Source organism: Lygodium microphyllum, chromosome 6 (genome assembly GCF_053477565.2).
Source record: "Lygodium microphyllum isolate KBCC chromosome 6, Lygodium_microphyllum_v1.1.10, whole genome shotgun sequence".
In the NCBI taxonomy this organism is placed as follows: Eukaryota; Viridiplantae; Streptophyta; class Polypodiopsida; order Schizaeales; family Lygodiaceae; genus Lygodium; species Lygodium microphyllum.
Window position 1 is genome coordinate 37,539,980 of NC_141140.1, and position 20,039 is coordinate 37,560,018.

General features: G+C 40.8%; 1 protein-coding gene across 1 annotated transcript in view; it reads right to left on the reverse strand.

Moving 5' to 3' along the window:
* Window positions 1–20,039, reverse strand: part of LOC148034471 (glycerophosphodiester phosphodiesterase GDPD6-like) — an 84,177-nt gene that overhangs the window by 19,758 nt on the left and 44,380 nt on the right. Inside the window, exon 6 of the mRNA XM_087679416.1 lies at window positions 9,059–9,277. Within this exon, the coding sequence (XP_087535542.1) occupies window positions 9,059–9,277 (219 nt within the window). The remainder of the gene's footprint in view (window positions 1–9,058; window positions 9,278–20,039) is intronic.

A 20,039-nucleotide genomic window follows, 5' to 3' on the forward strand; every position in this document is an offset into this window, starting at 1 on the left:
TCACACACGGCCTTGTTAAACAGCTGGGCTAGAAGGGATGCTAAGATATCTCTACCATGTGATAGCTGCTCTACTACTAGTCCATCGTGGTCCTCAACTTGCCCATTCTAAAGTCCATCAATAGTATCATGAACCCTCATTGTGCTAAATAAGGTAGTTGAAGTGGGTCTGCACTCTGCTAGCATATGCATATCGTGTGTCTAGGAAGGTGATGGGTGTATGGGCTTAGTGGAGAATTAGTGGAAGAGTTGTTTGCTACAAGCACCAACTGTCACCAGGTGGTGATACTTTTTGCAGTTGCTTTCCTTATTTACTCATATAAATATTTTATTTTTCTTTTCTTTAGTTGTTGTTCCTTTTTATCCCCAGAGTTCTCTTGGATTAAGCCGGGATCTTTGCATAGCCAGAAGAGGTAGCCATTGGGACAAATTAGACTAATGGTTTGTCTGAGCCTTAGAACCAGTTCCATATTAAATGGGTACTAAAGAATAGAATGCCAGTGGTTTGGGACTGTGTGCTTAGCCACTGGAGATGGTGTAGGACAATGAGCCTCGTCAAGACAGAAGATGCACATGTGAGAATGCTCACGGAATAAAAGTCACCGTAACTGAGCCATATTACACTTTTTGATGTGGTTACAATGATAAAAGTTGCTTAGAACAACTTAAGAAATACAAGGGTCACCATCCCTGAAATTTAGGGAGTTACTATTTTTGGACCCCAGAATTTGTTCACGTCATTATCTTTGTTTTTGCACGATAATTAATTCTTTGGTCTATGTCAAGGTCAAATTTTTCACCGAACATGGAGAATTTTAGACCAGAAGATTTAAACAGGAAAATTGTTACATGTATGCCATGTGGCATAAGTTCCCAAAAGAGAGAGAGAGAGAGAGAGAGAGAGAGAGAGAGAGAGAGAGCGTTAAAAAAAACGTAATAGGCATGAGGGGCAAATCTGAGAGTGAAGTTTTGAGAAACTAAGGGCACATTGCTGCAAGTACATCAGCTATGAAGAGTACTTCTTCGTCTCTGACTCATGTACGTAGGTAGAGCTTGCTCCCTCTGGTCAACTCTCTCTCTATTCTTAGAGGAAATGCTCTGCATAATGGGCTGATTCCATCGAAGATACAATTCTGTGCTTTCTTTGCATTTCTGGTGAGGCAAGAGCCTCACTGCCCAGGTTTAGGAGCAGTTGTTGACTTCTCCAATGCAGAAACTAAAGAAAGTGATGACCATGCCACACAGGAACAGGGTTTTCCAGCTCTGATTTCATGTTGTTTGTGGGATTGTTTTATTGTTGGAATGATGCCAAGGTTCAAGGGATGTTGTTCTGGATATGCTGGACAGTAAAAACAATGAATACAGAGTTCTGCAGACTCCAATTCTGCACATGAATTATTAAAGGGATGTTGTTCTGGATATGCTGGACAGTAAGAACAGTGAATACAGAGTTTTGCAAACTGCAATTCTGCACATGAATCATTGAGTTATAGTCACAGAAAATGCTTTCCTAAAAGGGAAGTTGTTCTGGATATGTTGGATAGTAAGAACAGTAAATACAAAGTTCTGCAGATTGCAATGCTGCACATGAATTATTAAAGGGATGCTATTCTAGATATGTTGGACAGTAAGAACAATGAATACAGAGTTCTGCAGACTGCAATTCTGCGCATGAATCATTGAGTTATGGTCACAGAAAATGCTTTCCTAAAAGGAATGTTGTTCAGGATATGTTGGATAGTAAGAACAGTAAATACAGAGTTCTACAAACAGCAATTATGCACATGAATTATTGAGTTATGGTCACAGAAAATGCTTTCCTAAAAGGGATGTTGATCTGGTCATGTTAAATTGTCCTTATGCAACTAGGATTTACTCAGAAAAGATGAAACCAAACTGTTCACAAGTTATGTATTTTGGAACGTTTCATTTTTGTAACTTTCCATCTTTTAATTGATAAAGAAATATCAAGAGGGGCGCCGGTCTTCGGGGTCAATCTAGTATTGAGCGGGGAAGTGAGGTCTGTGTGTGTGTGTGTGTGTGTGTGTGTGTGTGTGTGTGTGTGTGTGTGAGTAAAGACCAGGTATTAATTGAAGAAACTGCCGCTTTATGTGAGTCATAGACCAGTTACACCAACAGTTAGGGGCATTTGCATGTATCAAGGGAGACTACAGCCCAAGGCCCTATGGATGCAAGCAATAAGCTCTAGCTCAAGGCAATATCATTTTTGGGAGGTCTTGGCAGTCTGTTATAGCTTAGATGGCTATTATACAAGGTAGCAATTGATTTTCTCCACTTTCTAGAGCAACAAAACTCAGAATTTTCTCTCTTCAATATTCTCTCTCATCCTCTAGTCAATTCCCATTCTTCTCAATCAACCATTTCCAGCAAGATCAACCATTAGAGGAGGAGATTTTGACTAAGCTCTACTGTAAACCCTAATTTACAACAAAAATTAGGGTTTGACAGCCACATTGAAAAGCATGCTAAGAAATGAAGGCCTAAATAATCGAATTTCAGTCACTGAAATTGGAGCAATTTTAGGAGACTCAAGTGGCCATTCAGCCTATAAACATTTGAGGTTGAATTTGTCACCTAAGGAGCATAGTTGAAGGCCAATCCCCAAATAAACCAAAGGGCAAATTGGTTTGAGGCTTACTAGTTATTCTTCACAGCAAGGGATAATTGGAGAGCAAAGGAGATTCAAGGAATCTCAATGTATTCCATCTAGATTTCAATACAAGTTAAAGAAATATGGCAAGGGCCGCCAATTTGGGGCCAACTGGCTATCCATTGTCCAAGATTAAGAGGTAAATTGTGCATCTCAGTTGATTAATCAGGTCATTGCCACCCTCCCTAAGGAAGGAATGCTGGTCTCATGGTTCCATTGCCACGATACCATCAATTTCCTTGACTTGGTGGCCCCAATGCATTTGATTGAAGGTTAGAAGCTTTGCTCTAGTGGTGAAATTGTGTTCAACTAAGCACTTATAGCAAGAATGTCTTTCTATAATGAGATGGGATCAACAAGTGATAATGCATCTCTGTGAGAAGAAGGAAGGATTGAAGCTCAGCACAGAAACTCAGTAGACAGTGTGAGAGTGAAGCACGACACCCAATGCAATAGACTGAAAGAGTGTAAGCTGAAAGTACAAGGTACAACCCTTAAACCTTAGGGTTGTAGAGGGTGTTCACACACGAACACGGTAAGTGTCCGTAAGTGTGTGTCATAAGCACATACGAAATAATACCATAAGTCTGGGGGAAAAACCTCTCCTATCCAGAGTAAAAGGTGCCCCAGTGTCCTATTGATCACCGACACTCCTATGTGAGCGTAGGCGTAAGTGAGGCGTGAGTGAAATACCCAACAAATCCCCCTGGAGTGAAGGGTGATCAAGAGTACAAGAATCATCAGCCACTAAAGGAGATCAAATTTAAAGCATTGCAAAATGCTTCAAATTTGTCACGAGGAAGAGCTTTGGTAAAGATATCTGCCACATTACTGATGGTAGAACAATAGACAAGGCTTATATCACCCACATGTAGCCTCTCTCTAAGAAAGTGATAATGTATCTCAATGTGTTTTGCACGTGCATGAAACATTGGGTTCCGTGCCACTACAATGGCACTCTGACTATCAATGAACAAAGGAGTAGGTTCCGTAACAGATACATCCAGATCAACTAGCAAACGTCTAATCCATACACATTCAATTGTGGTAGTGAAAGCTGCCTTGTATTCAGCTTCACATGACGATGTGGCAAGAGTGAACTGTTTCTTGCTAAGCCAAGATATGCAAGACGAACCAGAAAGAAACAATTGCTACTAGTGGAGTGACATGAATCATAATCACCAACCCAATCAGAATCACTGTAAGCATGTAACTACAGTGGTCCCCCCTTGGCATAAAGCAATCCAAGAGATCTAGTACCCTGCAAGTAACAGAAGACACGCTTAACAGCTTGCCAATGTGACATGCATGGCTGATGCATATATCTACTCAAGGCTGAAACTACAAACTGTATGTCCGGCCTAGTGTTGCATAGGTGAATAAGACATCCAACTGTTGGAGCATATATATGTATATCAAACAAATCACTGTCATCATGTAATGACAGCTTAAGGCCAGGTTCCATTGGTATACAGACTGGCTTGCAATCCTGTAAGCCAAACTTCTCAAGAACTTTACCAATGTATCTTGACTGTGATAACCCAATACCTCTAGCATCATGTATGAACTAAATGCCCAAGTAATAATGCAAAGACCCCAAGTCTGACATGTCAAAAGTTTGCTGCAAATTTTGTTTAAATACTGAAATCTAATCAGAATGTGTCCCTGTAAGCAAGAGATCATCAACATATAGACAAATGATTAGCACTTCCCATATTTGATTCTTAGTGATAGAATCCAATTCAGCTTTCATTGCTGCCATCCAATGCACACTTTGTTACGCATCCCCAAAACATTCAAGTTCCTCTTCATCAAGGGTGCTTGCTGCAATAACAAACTCCATGGTATGTGCAGTATCATGCATACGAGCTTACCTTCTAGTACGACCAGCCATGGGTGCATCCAAATGACTATCTTTCATAGTCTGTAAATACCATCTAGACATTTGTCTTGCCTCTTGATTGTGCATAAGCTCTTGCTGAATTTCAGCTTCAGCACTTTGCTAAATATTCAAATCAGCCAATGGCTGATTTTCTGCAGAGAGTTTTAATTTTACAACCAGACTAGTTTCAACAAGTGCAATAAAAGCCAAAAATGCATCATAGACTTCTGACTTTTTGACCAAAGAGTAGACCCAGCAAAATCGAGTAAAGTCATCAATAAAAATCACAAAATGGTAACATCCTCCCAATGACTTTGTCTGCATAGGCCCACATACATCTAAATGCACTAACTGCAATCTGCCTATTGCTCTAAAAGCAACATCACGGGGAAACGAAAAACAATGCATTTTTTCCAAAATACATCCTTCGCATAAGTGCTCAGGAGGTCTCTCCACTAGAGATAATCCATCTAGCATTTATGTACGCTGCAAGAGCATCAAGCTGCCAAAGTTCACATGTCCCATCCTAGCATGCCATAACTCTGCCTATATCATAGCAGGAGTGAGAGTGGATGCCAAGTACGCTGACTAATCAACTGAAAGAGCATTCAACTCGTATAATCCATGACATAAAGTGCATGTCAAGACCAAAGTCATGTGTTCTTTGTCTCTCACCATGCATCTGTCGTTATCAAATGTGACTTGCAATCCACAACGTGCCAAAAAAGAAATAGAGAGCAAATTCTTCTTTATGCATGGCACGAACAAAGCATCCTGTAGGCGAAGAATAAAGCCATCAATGGCTATGAGCACAATCTCCCCAATAGCTCTAACAGGTTATGATGCATTATTAGCACACTGTACAGACTTACCAACTAGAGCTACACCAACAGAAGCAAATAAATCTCTGTGAGATGTAATATGCCTCGAAGCACCACTATCAAAAAACCAAGTACTTCCATCCTCAGTAGAGCTAAATGCTTAATCAGCCCAAGAAGTATCATAACTGCATGTGTAAAAGCAATAGTCCCTATCTGCAACAAAGGACGCGGACTCAGTAGCAGTGGAAGGAGCATCAGAAATAGATATTCCTAACTCCTTCTCCTTGGCAATGCGCTTTCTGCACTCAGTAATATAGTGGCCTGGCTTCTTGCAATAATGGCATTTATCCTTTTTGGCTTGCGTGCCCCCTTGTTTTTTACTTGTCTGTGATGTTCCAAAAGTCCCAGAACTCTGCAGAGCATTCTTCACTTGGCTTCCTTTGCCCTTTTGTCTAGCCATAAAAGCCTGCTTAGAGGCTATAGCATCCACACCACTATTTCTTCTTGTTTGCTCCTCCTCTAGAAGCAAACTGACTAACTGAAGAAAAGTGATTGACTGTGCGGCAATTCTCATGGTGAGATTTAAGGCCGTATGAAAAGCCAAGTACGAAAGAGGTAATGAGTTCAAAGTGGTAGATATCATCTATGCATCCGAATAGTACTCATCAACATTCATGAGTTGCTTACGCAAGTCCTAAATTTTGTTCAAGTGATCCTGAATAGAATCATCCTCATCTATTTTCAATGTCTCTAGCTCTTTCTTTAAGAAAGAGATGCAAGTCTCATTCTTGCCTGCAAACATCTGCTCCAAAGTTAGCCAAGCTTCTCGTGAAGAAGCTACTGAACAAATGTGGGAGATGATTGACTGCTGAACTGCCAATGCAATCAGCAACAAAGCCCGTGCATCCCATGTATCCCATGCTTTTTGAGCTACTATTCTTTGGGGAAGTGGCTGAAGTGGAGCACGTTGAGGTGCCCATTGTGCACGTCCTCCTGGAGAAGGAGTAGCTGGAGCCATAACTCCAGGTCTAGCTTCTTCTCCACTGACATAATCCCAAAGATTTTTTGCCACAAGTACATTCTTCATCATGAAGGACCAAAGTCAATAGTTATTTCCATCCAATCTGTCATCCTTGGATACATAGGTGAAGACATCTTCTCCCTGATTTGCCATGATTATCAATTACCAAAAAAAGGCAAAAGAGCAATGTCAAAGCGGGACCAAATAAATCCGAAAATTTTCAGAAATTGCAAGAAATAACTTTCTGCAATTAGTGTACAGAGGTGCACTCTGTCAAAACTGTCTGTAATGCACACAATCAAAGGTGCAACCAATGTTCAGCAACACTGTACCAGCAAAATCCCCAAATTTTATTGCTTCACATTTGTTCAAAACAGTCTTTCAGTGACTGTAACTGCAATACGTATGCCAATGTTCTCACAAAACATAAAAACCCTTAAAAAATTTATGAATGTGCCCAAAAAATTTGCATCCAATGTGTCCCAAACACATTTCCTCAATTCTATGCATGCTGCGTAGGAACCCCTCCTTCCAGAAATTTATTCTGAAATAAAAGGATTTAAAAAAACTTTAAAAAGAATACCTTTGTGATGATGGGCTGTCACTGACGACAAGCCGGTACAGGCAGAGATTCATACGGGCTGAGCTGGCAACTGTTGACGAGCGTAGCGGCTAGCGTGTGGCGCAGAGGACGCGACTGACAGGACGTCTAGCAGGGCATGGCAGGCACAGGGGCCTAAGGCTGTGCTCAACAGGCGCAGGCGGCGCTACTGGCAGGTGTGGGACAGGGCGGCAGAGCCCACGCAAAAGGGCGTAGGCAAGGGCTGCGCAGACAAGGCTGGGTTGTTGCAGGTGGAGTTGGCACTGGTGAACCTAGCGCAGCTGTGGCAGACCTGCTGGACAGTGGGCACTGTTGATGAGCTGCTGCAGGAGACAGGCAGCACTGGCCCTCTTCCACCCAATAGAGCTGAACTGAGCAGGGAGCTCCCACCGGCTCAGCAGAGCTGAGCTAAACGGAACCTGGGCTTCAGTTGAACAGAGCCAATGCTGCTCTGATACCAAATGTGAGAAGAAGGCAGGATCGAAGCTCAGCACAGAAACTCAGTAGACAATGTAAGAGTGAAGCACAACACCCAATGCAATAGACTGAAAGAGTGTAAGCTAAAAGTACAAGGTACAACCCTTAAACCTTAGGGTTGTAGAGGGTGTTCACACCCGAACACGGTAAGTGCCCGTAAGTGTGTCATAAGCACATACGAAATAATACCATAAGTTTGGGGGAAAAAACCTCTCCTACCGAGAGTAAAAAGTGCCCCGGTGTCCTACTGATCACCAACACTCCGATGTGAGCGTAGGCGTAAGTGAGGTGTGAGTGAAATACCCAACGATCTCATTCTGAAAATGCACATAATGAAGGGTAAACATGCAGTGGCCTAATCTTGGAATAGGCTTATAACATGGACATCAACGACAAAGTGTGGTTGATGACCAAGAAGCGGATCCTTCTAGGCCACAAGATGCTAATGGCCAACGAGGTGAAGAGTATGATGACTAGTTCAAGGCTCGGTTATAGGCAGCAGCTGACCATCTTTGCTCAATTGGCCAAAGATCCACAGTTTAAGAGATTTTTTACTTCTCCCAAAAAGGAAAACAAGGGTAAGAAAAAGAAAAATTGTGCATTTCAGTTATGTAATTAATTACTTGCTGTAATTGTCGATTAACAAGGTCATTACCACCCTCTCCAAGAAGGAAGGCTGGTTTCACTTTGCCAGCCCGAAATCTCCCATCCCTACTGCAGAAGGTCTCTCAAAATCTGCATCAAAATCTATGGTCCTATTGAGGGCTGATTGCACACATAGAGCAGCAATGATTAGTGCCAAGAGAACTGCAAAAATTACTCTACGTAGAAATGCACCAATCTAATACTACCAACAGCTTCCACAACGCCTCAAATCCTTGAGAACAACTCTTCAAGTGCTGAATTCCGAGTAGACATGAGACTTGTAATATGCAGATGCAGATGTTTACCCTCCTGTGTGCAAGAAAATTCTGCTCACGGATAGGAGCATTCATTCAAGCAGCTACTCATAGATGACCTCTTTTGTCTCTCTACAGGCTGATTCAAACATTGTGCACAAGATCAGATCCTTCAACTATGAGCAGCATGAGGTGGAGAAAGTTACAGCTATCTGTATAAAGAATCGGTGTCATTTAGTTCAGCAAAGACAGCATGGTATGTAGCAGATGTCCAGTTTTGATCTGCCAATGCTTCCTCCAAACTAAGTCAGAGTCTCTTAAACAACAACTGCTTTGAAGATGACTATTCCTTTTCTATGTCCACACCAAGCACATCGAAACTCAATATCACTCTGTAGATACACAGATCTTACTGGTGACTGGATACAGCATACCACCAATATTGCCTTCTCACTGTCAACTTGCACAGGGTTTTTCCTGCATATTACCTTAGTTAAAGCTTGCTGAACACATCTGCATGACAGTTCGCTATAACAACATGGTGTCTAGGACTATGTTTTGAGTATGCAGCCAAATGAAACAGATGCAGCTCTCAAGATAAAGTGTAAACTGTCTTGATGGCACTCAATACTAGCAATCCATCACAGTAGAAATGTGGTAAAGTACATTAAAGGACTGCCTGCGTACCTGGTTCGTGTCTTGTGTTGGAATATCAATATCATCAATAAGAAAAACTTTTGGGGAATCTATAAGACTAGAGGCATATATCAATGATGTTGGTGCAAATGACTGGATAAATATGGGCTGCTTCAACCACTGGTCTGAAAGATATACTCCTTTATATCCATATTTAACCAGTGTTTCAACAAATACATCCTCAAACTTCTTTCCTCCTTCCCATGTAACCTGCGGAGTAGTGCAGATTTATGGTTAAGCTTAACAAAATCCATGGTCAGAGAGACATGTTGAAATTTTTCCACAGAAATGCTATGCCAGACTTCATACAAACCAATGAAATCTACACTCAGAAAAGATATTGATCCGTTTAGGAACCAAATAAATCTACACTCATCTAATTCCTCTATTCTGCTATGCACATGCCTGCTTCTATCATAAAAACTCCCTGCAAATGGACAGTAAGATAATGTCATGAGACATCAAAATCTTCATACATCCCTATTTCCAACAAATCAAACAACCTTCAGCTTTATAACTAAAAAGATAATATGAGCAATGCAACTTCTATTTGTCCCAACAAACATGATCTTTCTATGGGAAAATGCAAATCATACATTGGGCAATCAAAATAAAACCCCATCCAAATTGGAGCATGATAAAATAGTTGCAGAGAATTATCTATTCACACACATCTATTAGGATCAATAGCATCAGTATTAAGACTATAGCAGCAATCTAAATCTGTAATCTGCAAATAAATAATGAGGGAAAGGAAAGCCCCTTTGTTGAGCTAAAACACACTTTACAGCTGATTAGCATTTTTAAACAGCCCCAAAACACACTTAATTAATAAATAACACAAATTTGGTGCACAATTCAAGGGAGTTTCAATGGTCCTACAAAACCCTAATTTTTTGGGGCACCCTTCAACATCCTTCCACTTTGGGACAGTTGCAATCCCCCCACACGACCTTTCAAACACAAGGCTATCCATCCTCTGCCTATGGACTGTCGTCACACATCCCTTGGGTCACTCCTACACAAGGCTTTCCATCCTCTGCTCCCCGTGTCTATGTGCAAACACAGGTCGTAGGTCAAGCATCAGCTCATGCGATAGCCTGGCTGGTGGTCAACTCAAGTCCGTAGGTTAGTGCAAGTGCCCTACAGTCAAGTGTCAAAATTGGTGGCAATTCCCAAGCCAGGCGTAGGTCGCACGCGCGCAACATCCTAACATTCTACGGTTTTTTTCCCTTAACAAAATCATGTTTTTTTTCAAAAGGTTTATCCTTTGCTAAATTTTGCGGGCTATAACGCGCATGTAAGCACAGATTGACAAATCTCAATGATTATGCATGCATTTACTTCTTCTAACATATGCTCGAAGATTTTACTCGGCTGAGTAAAATTTGTGAAATTTGCACACATTCGAGTCTTAGAAATTGGGGCTTTTCATATATTTGTGGGAACTACACAATGACAAGTACAATTTCCAGAAATTTTGACAACCCGTGAATGCATTTAGAGCAAAAATTGCAGCTAAAATTTGTGGCTTTCTCATGCAATTGATGTATTAGCCCATGGCACAGCTGCAATTACTTGTGGTGTACTGTAGAATACATTCTCTAACTCTGAAAAATGATTTGCAGATCTGAAATTTCTACAATTACATGGTTTTCCATTGCTAGTTGGTACTTGTTTGTACCTTGGTCATTCGTGTAACATTTGTTGACTTTGGAGTCACTTTTGGGCTGTAAATCATGGCTGGCAGCAGTGATAGCAGCAATCATTTGCACATTAAGAAGCTTGAGGCTGCACACAACTTTGCTATATGGCAGAAGCAATGAGATAATGTCTTGGTGCAGAAGAAACATGTGACATTAATGTGATATTTAATGTAACATTAAGGTCACAAAAATTGAATGTGACATTAATGTGACATTTAATATGACATTAAGGTAAATCTAGGGAAACACGCACGAGGATGACCGTCCGGGCTCTTGGGCGACCGAACGGGGTTAAGGGGAGCCTAGAAATAAAGAGAGTCCAAGAATAGTAGGACTCACCAAGGTTTGACGGCTGGCAATCGGATCACGATGGTCTGGCCAGCAATATACTAGGCAAGGCTAGGAGGTGAAAAGGATCACTCGTGCTCACCCATCCGGACTGTTTCTTCTGGCTTGAGTCTTCTTCTGAGTCATCGGACATTGGTATCAGAGCTGACAGGTTTAGCCATGTGGATTCGTGGAGTTCTTCTACGAAAAGGCAGTGACGGATTTTCAGTAGTCCCGCTATCCATTCAGTCGACGGGTCAGTCGACAGGTTTCATACGTCACGCTAATCATTTCAGTCGACGGGTTTTCCCTCGTCGACCCGTCACGGATCCGTGAAGCCGCTGGTCAAACGTTTGGTGACACGTCACGTAAACTTGACGTGACGATTATTTACGTCACGAATTAAAGGCGGGGCAGATATCTTTTACAAAAAACGTCGTATGCTGGATCGTGCAACGTCGTATGCTGGATCATGTGCCGTCAAATCCTGATTCACGCCCGTCCGTGAACGCACCAACAGATCACACACGTTCTTTTCCTTTTTGCAGGCTGAAGCTGAAGCTATTTTCTAATGTGTGTCTAATTAGTCGACTGCGCGTTTGGATCGACTGCACTTGCATCACAAGGACAAGCTCAGCAAAGAGCAAGTTCAGGAAAGGGGCATTGATGGCCTGCGTGATTATTAAAGAAGGGGGCTGAATATTAATTGTTTCTGCAAAGAAGCCCCATTTCCTGCGTGATCGACTTTATTCGGGCAATAAAATTGGTTCCTTACTCTTCGGGTTTATTCACAAACCAGCAACAACTGCCTGCCATTAAAATCAGGGAAGTACTTTACTTTGTATGCAAATTTCTTATCTTTGCTTTCCAATTCCAGTGTATTAATGGCAGAAAAAGGGAAAGAGAGAGTAATGGAAGGTTCTAGTTCTGGGGACCACCCTATGGTAGATCCCCATGAACCAGAAATGCAAGAAGAACAGTAGGAAGAATTTTTTGCTAGAACAATTTGATGATCTTACTGCTCATGTGCAAGCTCAGGGGGTTCAAATGGAATTTTTAACCCAAACACTCACTGAAATAAAATCTCAATTAACTTTATTGTTAGAAAGAGATAAAAATAAGATAGAGACCTCGGATGTCCCATCTTCATCAAAAGATTTAGATGTGATTATGCGAGATCCTAAGGAACCCCACCATAAATTGAGGGATAATCCAGTTCTAAAGGATATGAAACCACCTCAATTTCACGGGGAGGAAAAAGATAGAAATAAAGATACAATCTTGAATTTCCTCCAAAAATGGGAAGATTTACATAAACTTAAGAATACCCCACCACATCTCCAAGCACTGGAGGCTAGTTTAACTTTGGGGCCCAAAGCATATAAGTGGTGGCGAACTTTAAAGGAGGCAAATAAAATACCTGAAACTTGGGCTCAATTTGAATCCGTCTTTTTGAAAGAATTCCTTCCTAAAAATGAAATGGAAAGAAATTGGGAAGATTGGGATTATGTCAGACAAAAGGGAAGACCCCTGCTGACATATCTGGAGGAATATCGTGAGATAATCCTCAAATTGGAAGGAATAGATGAATTCCAAAAAACAAGAGCATTCATTAGGGGACTAGACAAAGCCTGTAAAAAGGAAGTAAAAAGGAGTTCACCTAAGACGCTGGAAGAGGCAATTAAATTTGCATTAATTCATGAAGATAGTATGCGTCCAGGTACACTCACTAGTCTCACTGAGACGGAGCCCAAGTCTAAGGAATTTAAAACCTCAAAATTTGTGGGCAAATTTAAAAGGAAAATGCCATTCTTTAAGGGTAAAAAACAACCTTTTGAAAAGAAACTGTATGTGAGGCCAAAGTTAAGTCCTGATGACTTTAATAAGGCCAAAAAAGAAAAGTTGTGTTTCAATTGCCTATCCCCTAACCATGCTGCTTGGAATTGCTCTTGAAAGAAAAAGGGGGAAGACAAAGGAAAGGATAAGGACAAGGGCAAGGGAAAAGAAAAACAAATCCATGTAGTGCAGACCTTAGAATTAAAGGGGCATGAAAAGTACAAATCTTTAGAGGTCTTGCACATGGATGTACAACATAAGTGTTGCATGTCAACTTCTATGTGGCAGCCTACTTTTGGGCCACATGATTTACTTAGAGTATATGGATTGATAGCTGGAAAGAGGGTTAGAGTCATGATTGATGACTCTGCCACACATAATTTTATAAATTATGCACTTGTCAAAAAATTGAAACTTCCCCAACAAAAGAGTGGGCATCAATATGTTGTTCGTATGATGCAAGGCCAAGATAATAAAATATGGGATACAATGGTATCCAATTTGAAAATTGAGATTCAAGGATATAAAGATAAACTTGATTTCCAAATTATGAACATGGAAAGAGCTGATATTGCTCTAGGGAAGGAGTGGCTATGGGGATTGGAACCATCCTTAAAACGTAGTTATCACCATAATACACTGGAATTTGAAAGGGATGGTAAGACTTTTGTCATTCAAGGTGAACATGAAGTATCTGATAATCCTTTGTTGTGTTCTACTGAAGTTCAAAAGCTGATAAAGAAGGAAGTTTGTGAGGTATATATGTTATGGTCTCTTCCTATACATAATACTTTTACTTTCTGTAATATAAAGCAACAATTTTCTTATGTTTGCAAGGGGCAAAATTCTTCACAAAGATAGATTTAAGATTAGGTTATCACCAAGTAAGAATTAAGGCACAAGATGTTCCCAAGACAGCATTTCGTACTAGATACGAGCATTATGATTTTTTGGTGATGCCTTTTGGCCTCACTAATGCACCAGCTATCTTTATGAAGCTGATGAATAGTGTTTTACGGCCCTATCTAGAACATTTTGTAGTAGTCTTCTTGGATGATATCTTGATCTTTAGCAAATCAAAAGAAGAACATTTGGAACACTTATAATCAGTATTCCAACTGTTAAGAACACATTCCCTTTATGCGAAGAAAACTAAATGTGAATTCTTTGCACAAGAGGTCAAATATCTGGGGCATATAATCTCGAAAGAGGAAATCAACATGGATCCAGAAAAAGTAAGGGCAATTATTGAATGGCCACCTCCAAGAAACCTGGAAGAGCTGCAAATCTTCCTAGGTTTATCTAGATTTTATCGTAGATTCATTCGAGATTATGCCAAAATAGCTGTTCCAATGACAGACCAACTTAAAGGGAAAGGAAAAGGTTTAATTGGGGAACAGACCAAAATGGAAGTTTTCAAAAACTTAAGGTAGCTGTCGCTACAGCTCCAGTATTATTAATAGTGGATCCCAATAAACCATTTGTGGTTGAAGCTAATGCCAGTGATAAGGCAATAGGCGCAGTCTTATTACAAGAAGGTCGACCAACTGCTTTTGAAAGCAAGAAATTAGACCGTGAAAAACAGAATTATTCTGTTTATGAGAGAGAGCTGTATGCAATAGTACATGCAATGAAGAAATGGAGGCACTATCTGTACGGTGCCAAACTTTTGATTTTATCAGATCATGAAAGCATTAAGTGGCTTAATGATCAACCGGATTTACACGGGTGTAAAGCCAGATGGGCCGAACTCCTTCAAGAGTTCGAGTATGAGATAAGATATAGAAAAGGAAAGTATAATATAGTAGCTGATGCACTCAGCAAAATGCCCATCATTAATGAATTGAGTTTTACTCAGTTCACTTCCAACTTGCTTGAATCTTTAAAAGAGAAATGCCAGGTTGATCTAGCATATTCCAACATATGGGAAGCAATAAAAAATGGGGATCCAAATGAAAGTGCTTCTGCTGAGGAAGGAATATCTGAGGATATTCAACAAGGAAATGGAGCATTAGGGGTTGCTCAAACTCGATTCAAGTGGAAGAATTTTACCATTGATAATGGTTATTTACTCTACAAGGGTAGAATATGTGTCCCGAAAGATACAGAAATAAGGCGCCAGATACTCTTTGAGGGTTATGATACCCCTAGCGCGGGACATCCAGGAGTGAATAAGACTTATAGTCTTATTAAAAGGCAGTTCTATTGGCTTGGAATGAATAAGGACGTCCTTGACTATGTGGTCAAATGTAATAAATGCCAGGTTAATGAAGCTGAAAGATTGAAAATGGGAGGACTTCTCCATCCACTAGAGATTCCTTCGGGAAAATGGGAGAGTATCTCCATGGACTTTATTGTTCCTTTACCCAGAACACAGAGGGGGCACGACTCTGTGTGGGTGATTGTGGATAGGTTAACCAAAATGGCTAGGTTCATTCCAACTTCAACTGATGTTAAAACACCAGAATTTGCTAGATTGTTCGTAGAGAACATATACCGATTGTATGGCCTTCCGGCAAATATAGTTTTTGATCGGGATAGAAAATTTGATAGCCAATTTTGGCGTGCGGTATTTAGGAAATTGGATACTAAACTTAGCATGAGTACGGCGGATCATCCGCAAACAGATGGGCAAACTCAAAGGGTTAACCAAATTCTTGAAGATATGCTTAGGGCATATGTAAGTAAAAGGCAAACTAATTGGGAAGAGTATCTACCGATAGCAGAGTTTGCATATAACAATGCCAAGCACTCTTCAACTGGATATAGTCCATTTATGTTAATGTATGGGTTTCAGCCCAGAGCTCCTTTTGCAGTAGGATTGCATAAGGAAAAGGTTCAGGCAGCTAAAGACTTTTTGGAGGATATGAATAGTATGTTAAATTTTGCTCAAGAAAATATTAGAAAGGCTCAAAACCGAGCTAGAGCATATGCAGATCCTCACCGAAGAGACATCTCCTTTGAAGAAGGAGAATTGGTCTATCTCAAGGTGCCTGAACAAACTAAAACTATGAAAAAGGGACAATGTCCAAAGCTTTCACCAAGGTATTGTGGTCCTTTCATAATACTTAAAAAGGTGGGAGAATTGGCTTACAAGCTCCAACTACCTGCTGATAGTAAAATACATCCAGTTTTTCATGTAAGTAAATTAAGGAAGAAGCTGGGTGATTTGGATAATCTAATCTTGAATGATGACATTGAGGAGCTATTCAATGACCAATCTAATCCACATGAACCAGAAAGAATATTAAATGTTCGTACTAGACGAATGAGGAATACTATTTATCAAGAATGTTTGGTTAAGTGGAAAGATTGTTCAGAAGAAAGCTCAACATGGGAGCGAGTAAGTACTTTAAAGAAAAGGTTTCCCGATTTACAGTTGGACCTTCCAAGTATCGTTTTCGAGGACGAAACCGATTCTTAAGGGGAAGGAAATGTGACATTAAAGTGATATTTAATGTAACATTAAGATCACAAATATTTAATGTGACATTAAAGTGACATTTCATATGACATTAACGTAAATCTAGGGGAACACGCACGAGGATGACCGTCCAAACTCTTGGGCGCCCGAACGGAGTTAAGGGGAGCTTAGAAATAAAGAGAATCCAAGAATAGTAGGACTCACCAAGTTTTTACGGCTGGCAATCGGATCACGATGGTCTGGCCAGCAATATACTAGGCAAGGCTGGGAGGTGAAAAGGATCACTCGTGCTCACCCATCCGGACTGTTTCTTCTGGCTTGAGTCTTCTTCTGAGTCATTGGACAAAACATGTGAAGACCATCAAGACAAAAGAAGTAAAACCGACAACCATGGATCGAGATGAGTGGGATGAGTTAGATGATTTTCCACACTTTACCATAGAACTTTCAATGTTAGACACTTTGCTATTTAACATAGAGAAATTGAAATCTGCTTATGATATGTAGTGAAGACTTGAGGAATTATATGCCTAGAAAAGTGCAACAAGCAAGGTTTATTGGTTGAAAATTTTGATGGACCTTCGTATGAAGGAAGATACAGCTATGTCTATACATTTAAATGACTTTAACTCTATTTTCAACCAATTGATTGCTTTGGATTTCAACATTGATGAGGAGTTCAAGGCACCATTCTTGTTATGCACTATGCCTAAAAGTTGGGACACTTTTAGGACAGCAATGAGAAACTCCAATGATATGCTGTCATATGCAAATGTGGAGAGCTCTTTGCTCATGGAAGAGCTAAATAGGCAAAATAATTCAACAAATAAGTATTCCAATGCACTTCATTCTAGAGATAGATCCCAACAAAAGGGTAACTCTGACAACAATGAATGCAGCAAGTCTCATGGAAAAAATGTAGAACAAGAGCAAAAGCATTGATGATAGCAAAGATGAGAAAAAGGATAACCAAGATGCAAAGAAGAGCAGTGTGAAGATAGAGGCAGTCAATGTAGTCAGTCACAAGAGTGGTTGTGGCAGTGATGTACTCTTTCCTTGTTCTGTTAGTGCACATTCATTGATTGAAGATTTTGATGATGCCATGCACACTTGGATTCTTGATTCACGTGCCTCATTCCATGTGACACCACACTATGAGTGGCTTTCTGACTACAATGGTGGTAGACATGGTATCGTCCACTTGGGGGACAACTATGCATGTGAACACACCCTTAGAACGCTTGTACTTTCATATATATATCTAACTAAAAACCTAAAGAAGTACACTCGTCATTGTACCCACAAGTTGTGCTCACTCTCACTCACTACTTTGCACTCTCTCTCTGTCTCTTTGCTACTAGCAAGCACTGCGTGTCTCAATCCTTGCGCCACAAGTGGCAACAAGTGGTATCAGAGCCATCAGGTTCTGTGCGTTTTCCAAGATCTACCAAGACCCCAGCAGACAGCTGGAGTTCTTGGCAACCTATGTGTCGGGCTGAGGCAGAAGACCACGTGCACAGAGAGCAAGTTGAGGAGGAGATGTTAGGTTGTAGACTGGGCACGTCGGCAAACGATAGACAATCGAAGGCTAGTAGTCAGGTCATGGATTGCAGATGGCAACGGCGTGAGTCAGGCGCAGGTATGTAACAGAGCAAGCAACGGCAGCAACGGCAGGTCAAAGGGGCAACAGCCGCGACCAATTGGGCGGGCGACACGCAACCTGATTCAAGCTGCAGACGAGACGGCAACTTACGAGACGGCGGGACTAACAGGCAACTTCATGAGCGCTGACGGCGGGACCACGGCGCGCGACGGATGGGAGGCTTCAACGGATCGTCACGTCACGAATTTGACGGGTCAATGGACCTACGACAGGTCATACACATGTTTTTTTTCTTTCAAAAAAATCAGCTTCTACCCCTCTTTCTTAGCGGGGTTTCACAATGGAAGCACACAGTGCAGATTTGTGCAATCTTGACTCGAAAATTTGGGCCCTTTCCCGGCTTTGGGGATTGTGAAGCAGAGCAAGACCATTTGTCTCAAAAATTGCAGGACTTTGACCCATTTTGCCTCCAACATTTGGGGCTTTTCGTGTACATGCAAAAATTGGGCTGGAATTTACCCAATTTCTCGACATTGATGCACAATGGACCCTGTGCAATTTGGGGCTTTTACTGTTTGGGCGAAATTTCTGCGCCATTTGGTCATATTATGAACATGCGGGTTTAATTCCATGCAACTTGGACACCTAGCACTTGAAAAAATTTGGGGATTTTGCTAAAATTACTCTATTTTGGCAAAATTGGCCTATTCTGTGCATGTCAGAGACAGTGCACATGTAAAAAATTCGGAGATTTTGCTAAAATTACTCTCTTTTGGCACAATTGGCCTATTTTATGCATGTTAGAGACAGTGCACATGTATGATTGATGCTTTGAGTACAAAAATTTTGGGGTTTTTGACTGTGCGTGTCAAATTTTGTGCCCGTGGGTGCATGTACAACAAAAATTGCAGCTAAAATTTGGGACTTCTCATGTAATGTGATGTATTTTGCCCCTAAAACAGCTGTAATCAATTGTGGAGTGCTATAGCACATGGTTTGGTGCTTCTGAAAATTTATCTGCAGATCTGAAATTTCTGCTTCTACGTGGCTATTTATTTCTGGTTGGTACTTGTTTGTACCTTGGTCACTTGTGTGACAGTTTGGGCCTGCATTTGCCGAATGTTTTTGTCACATTTGGGCTGAAAATCATGGCTAGCAGCAATGACAGCAGTAATCTCATGCACATTAAGAAGCTTGAAGGAGCACATAACTTTGCAGTTTGGCAAAAACAATGCTACAATATCCTATTGCAGAAGAAGCAAGCAAAGCCGATTAAGACCAAAGGGGGAAAGCCCATAGAAATGGAATAGAAAAATTGGGATGAGTTAAACGAGCTTGTACGCTCAACCATCGAGCTATTGATTTCTGATGCCTTGCTGTTTAACATTGAATGTTTGGATTCTACATATGCTATTTAGATTCGACTTGAAGAACTGTATGCATAGAAGAGTGCCGCAAGCAAAGTGTATTGACTGAAAAAGCTTATGGATTTGGGTATGAAAGAGGGTACAGCAATGTCTACTCACTTGAGTGAGTTTAACTCCATTTTCAGCCAGCTAGTTGCCTTGAAGTTCTTGATTGATGAAGAATTTAAGGCTACGTTCTTGCTTTGCACTCTGTCATAGAGTTGGGATACATTCAGGACTGCTATGAGCAATTCCAATGCGATCCTTTTGTATGTTGATGTAGAGAGTGCTCTACTCATGGAAGAAATGAATCGTTAGAACAATACATCCAGTAAGTCTTCCAGTGCTTTGCATACTAAGGGCAGATCACAGCAGAAAGGCAAATCTGATAGCAAGGAACGCAGTAAATCACGTGGAAAGGATGTTGAATGCCATCATTGTGGCAAGAAGGGTCACTTTAAACATGACTGCTACAAATGGAAGAAAGAAAAAGGAAATGGCAAGAAGACAGATGATAGCAAGGAAGAGAAGAAAGAGAGTCGGCCTAAGAAGAGCAATGTCAAAATTGAAGAGGTGAATGTAGTCACTCATGACAATGACAATGGGAATGACGTACTCTTGGTCTCTTCACACTTTAGTGCACATGCTTTACTTGCAGATACAGATGATG